The 13,613-nt window shown below is 36.3% G+C and overlaps 1 protein-coding gene across 1 annotated transcript in view; it reads right to left on the bottom strand.

The window, feature by feature from the left end:
• Positions 1 to 3,520: 3,520 nt before the first annotated feature.
• The window catches only part of LOC145663788 (uncharacterized), a 32,866-nt gene continuing 22,773 nt past the window's right edge, over positions 3,521 to 13,613 (bottom strand). The window contains exons 5-6 of the mRNA XM_081729873.1: positions 8,059 to 8,212; positions 3,521 to 3,775 (exon numbers count right to left, since the gene is read on the bottom strand). Of these exons, the coding sequence (XP_081585999.1) occupies positions 3,714 to 3,775; positions 8,059 to 8,212 (216 nt within the window). The 3' untranslated portion in view covers positions 3,521 to 3,713. The remainder of the gene's footprint in view (positions 3,776 to 8,058; positions 8,213 to 13,613) is intronic.

Raw genomic sequence — 13,613 nt, 5'->3', positions numbered from 1 at the left:
CCGTTTGGTATTTTACCGGACAGTTCGCTTCATGATCTCCTTGTCCGATGTTCGGTACTACCTAAAACCGGACGTAATGTCCGGTAATTTTTTCTCTTACTAGTCCTATTCTTTGTTTTATTTAGATTATTGTGTAATTCCATGGTGTAAAGGGGCAGGGGAGTAGAGAGGTCTCACGCTGGACGGCTGAAAGCCGAAATAATTTACATAAGAAGACATATGCAAAATAAGAGACTGTTTTAAATATTAGGCAAATGAAAATAATTAATTAAACAAATGCGGTAGAGCAAAATGATAAATTAATTATTTGAACAAAATGAATTTACTATAATATTGATGAAGTGAACTGAGACTTTAAGTTTCAGACACTGTGTGGTTTTAACTTCAGGTTTCTTGTAAATGATATCACTCACACACACTACCAACACGTATGTTAGCTGTTATCATGCCGTGATGGCTAACTGCAACTCCAGACAGCTGGAAAGAAAACATGTTACTGAAAATTTCATTACGTACCTTAGAGGACCTAACGGTGAAGAACGTGACACCATATCCATTGGAATAAATAAATTTTAATCCACACACACACGAAAAGTAATGGTACACTTTCTCTTTACAACCGAGATGAAAGAGGGAAAAAAATATTTAAGTTTTTAGATTTTTCTTTCTTTCTTTCTTTCTTTCTTTTTTTTTTTTACCATTTTAGGCCTTTTAACTTGTGTCAATGTTCGTGCACTTTCTTTTCTAAAATCACACTAATGTGATTTCTGGTCCTTAGCCGGTTCCTGAGTGTTTCAGTGGTTATTCCATGTGATTTTGCTCCCAGACTGATCACAGTAATATGTGAGATTTGATTTAAATTTCACCACTTTCACTGTCTTCTCACAAATTTAAGCTTTTGAATGATATATAATATGATGTATAACTTTCTATTTAAAACACTAAAATTTACATAAAACACTACATCTTCAATTTCGGCTACTATAAATATGCCACATTGACTTGATCCCTAGTCTTTCGTTGCAAGCGCTGCTATCGGCTGAAGGAATTCCACTCGCTTTCTCTCGCTTAGCAACAGCTGAATCCTTATTGGCTCAACGCGTGGGTGTGTGAGCTTTAGTTCGCATTTTTGCCACGGCTCAAGACATTTTGGCAGCACAATAACACGTTACTTTCTTTTCCTACCATGTGCTGCCTCCTGGTGTGGGTATACCAAAGATTTCCCACCTTGCATGAGTATCTGTTTTTATTTATTATTTTTGACAGTTTTGCTGTTTAATAATAAACTAAGCATCAGATTACTTATAACACAATATTAAAATTAACTATATAGCTACATATTTACACACCTGATAATGAGCAGAATCGCTGTTATTGTATATTTAAATGGATTTCAATAAAATTTTGATATGTTATGTCTGTTCGTTCCGCTGTTACTTATAACACGCTTACTCCCCACGGAGACTGCTGGAGATACCACCACTATTTGAAATAAGCTGTTTCCATTTGGAATATGAATATACTACAAGATACGGCCTAAACTAAGCTACATATTACGATTACGACTGATTCAAGAAAATTTTTACATATATAAAGAATTACTTGTGGAAGCTTATTTACAAAACAGGGGTGAAGGCATCTGAGAATACGAGTTCCCTCTTTCCTGTTTTCAAACCAAGCATTCGTGTTGTTCAAAATTAGAAGCTCGTTTTTCTTGGCGATTAAAATCGTTGCTAAGGGACGCTATCCCTTTTATACATGTGAAAACTGGTCATTTCCCTCAAAAGTCTCACTTCATTGTTGTCTGTATTTTCGCATGTAGCTCGAACTTTTCAAGTACACTTTCAACAATAGCTATATGCGACACGAAGACTCCTTCTAACATTGTGTACTCCTATCGTGATATTATCGACTATATTCCTTCGTTACCTCTGTACAGCGGATGCAGAAACAAACACCTGTAAGTTGCTCATTACGGATAGCAACGCTGCTCCTTATACTCCACTACAAGAGTACGAAACAAAAACTATGTCTTTGAAACCCTTTCTTTTTTTCATACACAGTTCCTATGCTATGACTTTCTGACCAAATTTGAAGCTTCATATGAATCAATATAATAATTAGTAAGCAAAGTAGCTCTCCATTTTACCATCCATATTGCAGCTAAGATATATGATTAATCCAGCAATAAAATATCTAAATCCTTCTCCAATTTCAATATATATATACAAACAAAATTACACATACATAATACTAACTAAATATAGAATTATGCTTCCACAACTAACTTTTTATTAAATATATATAATATAGTTAAAATATCAATATGTAAATCATAATCATTTCCATATATGCAAATTAGCAAAAAGTTGATATGCAAATTTATATATATATATATATTGTATACATAAATATTGTATGCATCATACAACGGAAAGTAGATTTAATTGAATCTGAATTCTAAAATGAACCACATTTAACAACCGGCTGATCACGACCATAGCGCACTTCTATTCAGCAACGAATTTCTTGTTGAGTGGCAATGATGTTATCATTTGCAAGGTGGCAGTGATTCAACTTTAGCCTATTTTTGGTTAAATGTAGCATATTTAGCCATACAAATATATAAAATGCTTACAGCCTTAAATGTAGCTTATTAGATGAAACTTGCCAGTTTTAGCCTTTTTTTTTTTATCAGCCATTAAATGATTTCTAAAAATACGTTTTTCCAAAAATAAAGTGTAAGCTTAAAAAATAAGCCTATCTTGTCATTATAAACAAATTATATACAATGTACCGACTCAATCAAAACTGGGCTAAGTTTAATAAACACTTCAAAAGAAACTGAACTTAGTAAATTCGAACTCAAATCGCTCAATTTTATATGAAGTAAACACTTTCAGGTTGTACACATTTTTTGACGAACGATGATGTCACAATCTTAAAATTATACGTATTCCAGGAGGGTGTCCGGTATTTCCATTTTCAAAAGTTGGTAACGCTAATAGTGTATCATACATAAACTGTCGTAATTAATATATTAATGGTTGCCAACTGCATAGCATTTTGCTACTTTTATTATATTATGAGGATTTCTTCTGCTACAATAGTATTTTAACATTATTTTAATACATATTAAATTATTATTTAAGTGCTAATTTATGAGGATATTGATGAACCCAGGATTACCAATTACATTGAATTTCGTGTAACTTTTCGAATCAATGACATTTTCGTGTAATGTCATTATGTTCCCAATTCGAACTCACTTGAAATAAACAAAGAATATTTTCCACTCAAACCAGCATGAAACACATTCGACTGCATCAGCTCACTTGTCAAAGAAAGAACAACGGACAAATACATCGAATGCCAGTTTAAAAGTTAAACAAACAGTGTTGCCCCATTGCGAAGACAGACAGTGGGGTATATTATATTCCACCACAAGCGCTCTGTTCTTAAGGGTTAACTAAGTTATATTTTACTGTAAAATTAATTAAATTGCTGAAAAACGCCTTGGTTAATTGTCAAAATTCTTTATTTTCTCATTAAACATATAACAACACACGGTACACTTTCACATTAACTACATGTAGGCAAGATAAAAGACAAAGTTTATACATATATGAAAGAGGCAGGAGGGGGTTTTATCGGGTGTTCAAATTAAAGCTTCACAGCAATGAGAGTTAGATCACTTCTGAAAATTTTTCTGATCACTTTTGGCATAGTGCGAAATAACGATACAAGACCATCAGCCAAAACAATGCATAGTGACCTGGAAATATACAAATATCTGTACTATTTCATATTAGAATTAGGAGATAGTAATAATAATAATAATAATAATAATAATAATAATAATAATAATAATAATAATAATAATAATAATAATAATAATAATAATAATAATAATAATAATAAAGGCCGTAGGCCTATACCTGAAATAATAAAAGCTTTAGAAAGCAGAAGATAATAATAATAACTTACTAGTATTATCTATAGAAGTTTTTGAAGTTGTGCCAAGCTGAACAAGTTATTGCCTAACCCTGTAAAATTACTTTGATGATAATTTTATGAGTCATTCTCATATATGTTTGGCTTGACTTTAAAAAAAGGATTCTTTCGTTTTCCTATTTTCTTCCCTAACGATTATTTTTGTTAAACAATCCTACACACCCGGGTCAAATTTAATTTGATCCCTAGACATGACCATAGGGAAGCACAAGGGTGCCACACATCCTAGAAAAATCTGTCCGTGTAACCTTCCTTTCAGGAGACAAAAATTTCACATTTATCCTATGTGTCCGTGTATCCCTGCGTCCGGGAGACAAAAAAATCTGAACTTAACTCTGTGTGTCCGTTTATACTCCGTCCGGGAGACAAAAATCTCAACTTTATCCTGTGTTTCTGTGTATACCTCCGTACGGGAGACAAAAATCTGAAATTTACCCAGTATGTCCGTGTATACCTCTGTCCGGGAGACAAAAACTTCAAATTTACCGTTTGTCCGTATGTCCCTCCTTCCAGAAGAAAAAAATCTCAAATTTACCCTGTATGTCCTCGTATCCTTCCGTCCAGGAGAGAAAAATCTCAAGTTTATCCTGTGTATCCGTGTATACCTTTGTCCAGAAGACAAAAATCTTAAATTCACCCTGTATGTCCGTGTATACCTCCGTCCGGGAGACAATAATCTCAAATTTACCCTGTGTGTTCATGTATCCTTTCGTCCAGAAGTCAAAAATCTCAAATTTACTCTGTATGTCCGCATATCCCTAAGTTCGGGTGACAAAAATCTCAAATTTATCCTATGTGTCCCTGTATACCACCATCCGGGATACAAAAAATCTCAAATTTACTCTGTGTGTCCGTGTATACCTCAGTCCGGGAGAAAAAATCTGAAATTTACCCTGTATGTCCGTGCATACCTTCGTCCGGGAGACAAAAATCTCAAATTTACCCTGTTTGTCCGTGTATCCCTCCATGCAAACGCCAAAAATCTCAAATTTACGCTGTATATCCGCGTACCTCTCCGTGCGAGTGACAAAAAGTCTCAAATTTATCCTGTGTGCCCGTGTATACCTCCGTCCGGGAAACAAAAATCTCAAATTTACCCTGTTTGTCCGTGTATCTCTCCATGCAAAAGCCAAAAATCTCAAATTTACGCTGTATATCCGCGTACCTCTCCGTGCGAGTGACAAAAAGTCTCAAATTTATCCTGTGTGCCCGTGTATACCTCCGGCCGGGAAACAAAAATCTCAAATTCACTCTTTATGTCCGTGTCTCTCCTTCCGAAATAAAAAATATATCTCAAGAACTGCTTGATGAATCACTTAGAAATATGGTAAGAACGTAGACGCCCCAAAATTGAGTTCGTTAACGCAGGCGATATTCAGGCCGGAAGTGTTAGAAATCAATAATTTCCGATTTTTACGTTGATTATTGTAGAGTAATCGAGAGTAAAATTTGTAATCGATAGCGAGAAACGGTTTTCTACTATCGATGAGGCGTCCCAGGAGTACATGCCATCTCCACCCTTTTAACACTCTACTAAGTCCGGTAGTGACGTAAATCCACTACAACTTCCGGTTTCCATATTTATCTACATTGCTCAAAAACCTAAGAGAACAATATAAGTTTTTTTTTAAAAAAATAACTAACATTTCTCTTAACCCTCTACGCAAACCGAAAGTGGCGGAAATCAACCACCTCTGGAAATGTTTATGGCTATAGATTAAAAACTGTAATAGATAACGAGAAGTAGTTTTCTACAATCAATAAACTGGCTCAAGAATATATTCCACCTCCACTCCAATATCTCCACTAAAACTGGAAATGGTAAAAATCTAATACCATTTCCGGTTTCAATATTAAGAAAATACTGCCGCACAAATGAAACTCCTTCACAGAGTGTACATGCGACACACCTACTTGTTTTATTATATATATGTTTAACAATGAGTGCAAAAGTTACACATTAAATCCCTCTTTTTCAATACATTTTCCAAAATGTCGTAATTGAGTCTTTCTTTCCTCAGCAGATAGTAGGTTTGCCTCACATGTATCACTACTCATAACCAACTGGTTGCTTCACCAAGATAAGGATTCACAAATCCTTAAAGTTTTCCTCAGCATTCTCAGTTCTTTCCCAAAAATGTGTTATATATTTTATATCATACCACTTAAAATTTTATTGCTTAGGAGGTTTCCTCATGGCTATATGGTTAGCGTAAGAACATTGAGCGTGGTGAATCAAAATTTGATTCCCGGTGGAAGTTCATGTGGTTCGGACCCCACTTAAGCTGTAGGTTCACGTCTTGCATAGCTTTGGTGCTGGAAGGTGTGTAACTCTTCACATCAAATAACCATGCAAGTCTATCCATCACGACTTTGGAACTCACTAAAGGAATAATAAACACTTCTGACCAGAGTATACACACTTATTTATTAAAATCTAAATTACAGTGTAACAGTTTCAACAACATAACGTTGTCTTCATCAGACACTAACTAACTGAAAGAGGTATCTTCAGAGCATAGACATTTACATATACTAAAATTCATTGTTTGCATGGGAAGCCACCTGATTCGCACTTCCCCGGGCGTCATCTGTCGGTTACCTGCCCTGATTTAATCACCCTTCCACCTGTGTTTATCTGTAACACACCTGTTTTTTATACTTGACCAATTACCTTAAAACTTTCTTTTAATCTTCCTTTGATGCCTACTAGATATAATTTAAAAGTAACAGACTATACTAAATTCAACAGATTATAAATAATTATTCTAATATTATTAATATAATATTAAATATTAATCTCTCTAGTCTTCTTATTCTTCAATTTGTTCTAATAATTTATTCCATAGCTCATGTACTAACAGTCCACTTGTCCAGTTCAGTAATTTGTCACTTTTCTCTTTCTTTATCCTTTGTGCTTCCTTCCATTCCCTAATTATTGGTCTATTCTCCCTCTCTAGCTCCTGTACACCTTCTCAATCTATATCATGCCCCGTTTCTTTAACATGCTCATATATGGTATTATTTTCTCTCTTAAGTCTTACATCATCTCTATGTTGTTTTATTCTCTCCTTAAGTTTTTTCCCTGTTTCCCCTATGTGTATTATATCATAATCTATACACTTCACCTTATGCACTACACCTTCATCTTTCTCACATATTTTCTTCGCTCTACTTTTCACTTTCTTAATCACTTCCAAAATCCTTCGTCCTCCTTTTCTGTACGTCTTTACACCACCTCTTCTTAGTAAGTTCTTTAGTACTTCTGTCTTCTCCCCCAATGTTCTTTAAACCGTGCCATTTTTCTCCTCTTCTTCCTTTCTTCCCTTCCTCCTTCATTTCCTTCTTTCCTCTTCAATTCTGTTCTTCCTTAACTTCTCTTTCTTGTACCCGTTCTGCTCTGGTAGGTTGTGAAACTTCTGTATGTCTACATCTTTTTCTCTTCTTCAGTATCTATTTCTTCTATTCTCCTCTCCATATTACTTATGAAGTTTCTTTTGGTGCTTTAATCCAAAGCACTCCTCTCGTGACAGTAAACTCCTGCCGCACATTCTTTCTTATACCATTTTGTTGTCAATCGTCCATCTTCTCTCTATAGTCATGTCCAGGAAACTTATATTGTTCTTCTCCAATTCCATTTGCAGTCTTATTCCTTTCTCTTCATCTTCAATCTTCTTTACATATTTTTCCAGGTAGTCCTAATAATAAAAGTTGTAGGGAAGAACAGGCGTAAGTGCCACGTCAAGTAGTTGTTTGAATAGTGTAATCTTTTCTCAATTAATATTGAAACCGGATGTTAAAGTCGGTACCGGAAGTATCTACTACTTTCGGTTTTCGTAGAGAAAGATTAGGATAAAGACAAAACTTATGCTTGGGACGCTTAATTGATTGCAGAAAACCGCTTCTTCCTACCTGTTACCGTTTTCTCTATAGTAATCAACGTTAAAACCGGAAGTTGTTGATTTGTGGGACTTCCGGCTTGAATAGAGGGTTAAAAGAGTGAAGATAATACCTATTCTTAGAGCACTAAATCGATTTACTTACAAAGATCTGTTACACTATAATACATATAATTCCTGACCATTCCTTCGTGTAATCTGTTCCACAGTTTCAGACTTACAAATAAAGTTACTAGTAACATCATTGTCCACAAGAACCCAACCTGCACCAGCCATAGGAAAAGCAGCCATCGATTTCCCTGAAAGAAGGAAAGAACAAATATAGCATTCAAGTATGTTACAGTGACAATATAGTTTAATATGAAATTTCCAGTTTAATGTCTCATTATCTTAACACCACACTTGGTTGGTTTTTGGTTGGGAATTGATAACATTCAACAATGAAGTTGAAAAAGTCGTTTACCTATGTTGGACAACCAACGATTTGCCGTTATTTACCCAACAGTTTCGACCTCGGACTCCCACTCACAAGTTTCCTTCTTTCGTAGCATAGCGGCTACTTTGAGAATTCAGTTGGTTCGCTTATGCTCGGCAAAGCGGCCAATTACATGGTAGGGCCAACGTTGGGAATTGAGTTCGTCGGCAAATGATCGGCAGTGCAGCCAATTACGAAGTAGGGCCAACTTTGGCAATTGAGTTTGTTGGCAAATGTTCGCCAATGCAGCCAATTACAAAGTAGGGCCAACATTGGCAATTGAGTTTGTTGGCAAATGTTCGCCAATGCAGCCAATTACAAAGTAGGACCAACATTGGCAATTGAGTTTGTTGGCAAATGTTCGGCAAAGCAGCCAATTACGACGTAGGAACATCGTTGGAAATTGAGTTTATTGGCTAATGCTTGGCAAAGCAGCCTATACAGAACGTAGAGCCAACTTGGCAGTTGGCTAGCCTATCGTTTCCCTCCTTTGGACCTACTGCCTATGCTGTTAGGGTATTATGTCTCATACACGAAAGAAGAATTTTGATGAATGGAATTGAATGATGATAAGAGAACTATGTAGTATGAGACATATTCTATTTCAGTTTAAAATTATTATTAATTATTATTATTATTATTATTATTATTATTATTATTATTATTATTATTATTATTATTATTATTATTATTATTATTATTATTATTTAGTAAATCATGATTGATTGAGTTTATCGTGGCTCATAGTAGCGTGGCAAAACGACATGTACTCGTTTAACGAAACAAACAAATCCTTTTGTATGGAAGTAGATATTAAAATGTTGTTTAAAAATTGATGTAAAATCACTAGAAATCCAATATACCAGCCACTTTCAAAATAACCATTTCTACACTTCTAATTCTCATATCTCTGCAAATAACTTCACTTGTACAAGTATTTTCTAAAATTTTTGTTTTCCTGTTTGTAAAGAATGAAATAAGCTTTAGAACGATTGCAAACACATGTGCTTGCTTAACCATTATGGCCGCCATTTTCCAATATGGCAGCTCCTTCGAGCTTATCTTTGCAAAGTTTTGTAAATAACCTCTATAAACGTTTGGAGTTTTTTTCTTTCTGTTGACATCGTAGAATAAGAAGTAAGTTTTTCAATAAATATAAACAAATGCATGTTCTCAAAACCAAATGGCCGCAGTTTTCCAATGTCTTTTTTCCGTTGTCCCGCTGTTTTTTTCTTTCAGAAAGTGTTATGAGATTGCAATTTGTAATTACATTACTTTGATTTAGGCTATTATAATTACTTGTACTGGGTCCTCCCCTACCTGAAGCTGAACGTATCCTCCACATCAGCTTACGCTAACTTAGATCACAACCACTGTTTCTTCCAGACCTGTTTTTTTTGGGGGGCACTGCCCCCTGGAGCTCTGAGAGTGCCCCCGGAGGAGATCAAAATAATACTTCCTATAATATAACAATAAATAGAATAGTATCAGCAGTGCCCCCCCCCCCCCCGGAATATTCTTTCTGAAAGAAACACTGATCACAACTTGTCGAGTACAACTTATTTGAACATTCTGAAGAAAGTGACCTCTGATCAGACTGATGGATTTTGTCATATGCGTTTGCTTCACTTAAGTCTGTCCCCAGGATTCCCTAAAAGTTTACTGTAGTTGCATCTGAATACTTAAAAGTCGTATCATCCATTGATACCTGACATACTGTAGGCAGATTTCTCCCCCCTCCCCGAAACCATGAAACAATAGACAGACATATTGTTATTGAGTGTAACTAACTTCACTCTTGCACGTGGGAAAATTAGAAAAATCCTGATCAGCAGGGGTGCCCACAAGGGGGGGGCTATGACGCAAACTGCGTCATTGAAATATTGTGGGGGGGTTAAAAATCCATATAAATATGTTTGATGGGGAGGTAAAATTAATCGAAAAGAAGATTTTTTTCATGGAAGAACACCTACGGATAGACAATTGGGGGGGTGCGTCATGGACATAAGGGGGGGTGGGCACCACTGTGATCAGTGTATCATATTCAGCATGCAGCATTTTCTCATTCTCAGTCAGTAATAGGCATGTTACTTCTCTCCAATGAAGTCTCAAAATTAGTGCCTTATATGAAAGTATGATAAAAATAATCTTTCATAAGAAATCTTATATCTGACATTACCAGATTTAGATTGGTCCATTAGATAACCGCTGTTGTATTGTATCAACCAATGCAAAATAAACATCAGATGGAATTTTGTGATGGAATGACAAATATAGCATTTGGTAAATGACAATTCCAGTAATTTCCTAAAATTTCCTCCATAAGTAGAAGCTTTGCTTTGTATATAATTAAATACAAACAAACTACAGGGGTGGACAAAAAACTTAAAACGTTTGCAAAAGTGTGAAAATCATACCTAGTATGGTGTGAAGCCTCCTTTTGCGTCCAAACAGTTTAGATCTGACGTGGAATAGACGTATACAGCTCCTGAATCATGGTGTGTGGAATTCTGTACCATTGTTCTTCCAAAACGTGCTTCAGTTCTTTAAGGGTTGCTGGTGGAGGGTAATGAGACCGAACACGCCTTTCTAACTCAGACCACAATGGCTCAATGATGTTCAGATCTGGTGATTGTGGGACACAGGGGAGGTGTGATAGCTCCTGGTCATGCTCCTCAAACCATGATTTCCACGTTTTTGCAGCGTGACAGAGTACCAAATTATCTTGGTAGGTGCCATCACCATCAGGGAACAATATTTGGACCATGGGTAGAACCTGGTCCCCCAAAATGGCCTCATATGCCTTAGCATTCATCATTCCATGCAGGGCTATGACGGAACCTGCAGAAAACCACGATATCACTGCCCATACTGTAACAGAACCACCCCCATGCTTTACAGTTGGGAGCAGACAGTCTGTATCATAGGCCTGCGACGGTGTTCTCCATACGTAAACGCGACCGGTTGTTGGAAACAAGGTGAAGATCGATTCATCGGACCACATTACGTGTTTCCACTGGTCATGAGTCCACGCCTTGTGGTCCTTGCACCATTGGATACGCCTCTTCGCATTTACTGGAGTTTGGCGATAGCAGCCCTATCATGAATTTTCATTTTATGAAGTTCCCGTCGCACTCTTTTCGATGAAACCGGATTCTGTAGGCCGGAATTGAGTTCAAACGTAATTTTCATTGCAATGGTCTTCTTTTTAGCTGCTATAATCCGTTTTAATGCTCTCCGGTCCATATCTGACAGGATTGTCTTTCGACCACTGTTGTGCTTTGCAGAAGTCGCTTGCTCATTAATGAGGTATGCCCTCGTGACATTGGACACAGTGCCTTTCGATACCCCCACAATGTTCGCCACTGTTGCCACTGAAGCTCCAACCAGACGGGCACCAACGATCATGCCTCTTTGGAAGTCTGTCAGGTCGCCCATTTTACCACACCACTTTCACACCACGACATTCACAGGTGAACTGGTTACATCTGACGGAAGAGAAAGGTCCACATGACACATGGAAAACAAAAAACGATCGGTAACTGCAACACGTGTTGTACAGTGGAGGGCCAAAGTTGCGTGTCCTGTATGAAGTGTTTTTAGATTTTTTGTCTACCCCTGCATTTGCTAAGGAAAACAATATATTCACATTTAAAAACTACATACGTGTGACGGTTACACCAACTAACACTTTGGTTTCATCAGACTTTGAATGTGTCCGATGAAGCCAAAGTGTTAGTTGGTGAAACTGTCACATATATGTAGTTTATTAACCCTTTGACTACCACGGGACACGTGTATCCCATGAAAATAGTTCAAACATAGTGGGATTTTTTAAAGAAAATTCTAAAATAAATAAATAAATAAATATTGTTCTCCCATCGGTTCAGATGTAACTAGGAGAATGTGTTTAGTTTCCAAAACCGTGTACAGATGTCAGGAATACCCCATATTAAAGGAGTGGTACATGAATATATAAAAGAATATTCACATTTAAAAAATTGGTAGTTAATGTGAATATATTATTTTTCTCAACAAATAATTTGTTTGCGTCTAAAATATCCATATTCAAATATTGGATAACGTATGTTCTTATCTTGATGCAGCTATCTTGGTTATTATTTCTTATAGGATATCAGGCAGGTAAGTTTCAGCTGTGCATATAATCCCTAAAATAACTCATTCCATGGTTTTTCCCTTTGATTGTCACAACTACGGACATTATCTAAGAGATCTCAAAGCTCCAGTCAAAGGTAATGGTGGTGCGTTGGTCTTACTCCAAAATATAGAAGTTATTATTCTTGGATTGATTTTCCATAACGTATTTGATGAAGGCAATATCACGTTGACGAAAATGTTAAATAAGTCTTATTATTACATTTAGTGCTATGAAATCTATCAAAGTGAAAAATTCTTCTCTCGAACTTTTCTTTCTTATTTACTGTCTTTCCTTTCTCTCTACACATCAAGTACAGCAAAAGATTTCGGATAAAATGTCTCCGTATACGTAGTTAGAAACCGCAACTCCTTCACAGATATATGCTTTATGTTATTATGTGGGTGAGTCAAAAATTATCTACACTTTCGCCACAACACTCCCTTAAGATTATCATACTGTCTTTTGAACATAGGATGTTTAGTGTTAGTACAACTGGGGTGATGCATGAGAAATTTGGTCCTGATTGCGTCATTTTCCTTCCAGCGTCTTCTCATCTAGCATTTTGCACCAAGGATGACCAATGGCAGTGAACTGATTTCTCTGGTTGGAGAATATGAAAGAGGAAAACATTTCATTGAGACTTTTATCAGGATACGAAGAAAGTACTTTATCAGGCAAAAGATGTTTTGCTTAGATTGAGAAGTTTACAAGTGGCCGGACATGTGTGACGCACGGAGAGGAACCAGGAACTTCGTCAATCTCCACTACGGACGAGGTTCAGCAACTTCAAGAGATCGTTCTGGCGAATAAGTGATGTATAATTGATGAAATAGCAATATTATTTGGACATCAATCATGGTTCTGCCCCCAGCTATAGACGTGTAGAATGCGGTGGAAAAGTGAATTCGCGACCAACCGAAAACCTTCTTGGAAGGAGATTACCGCATGACCAATTACATTGATAAGGAAGCTGACTATGTAGAAAAATTATATACATGTTAATCTCTTACCCTACTGTAAATAAATTGCGGGACAAAAAGTGTAGATAATTTTTGAGTAGCCTTTG

Source organism: Thermobia domestica, chromosome 11, assembly GCF_964235325.1.
Source record: "Thermobia domestica chromosome 11, izTheDome1.hap1.1, whole genome shotgun sequence".
Lineage (NCBI taxonomy): Eukaryota > Metazoa > Arthropoda > Insecta > Zygentoma > Lepismatidae > Thermobia > Thermobia domestica.
Note: the sequence above shows the minus strand (reverse complement) of the source record. Positions and strands in the feature narration are given on the sequence as shown.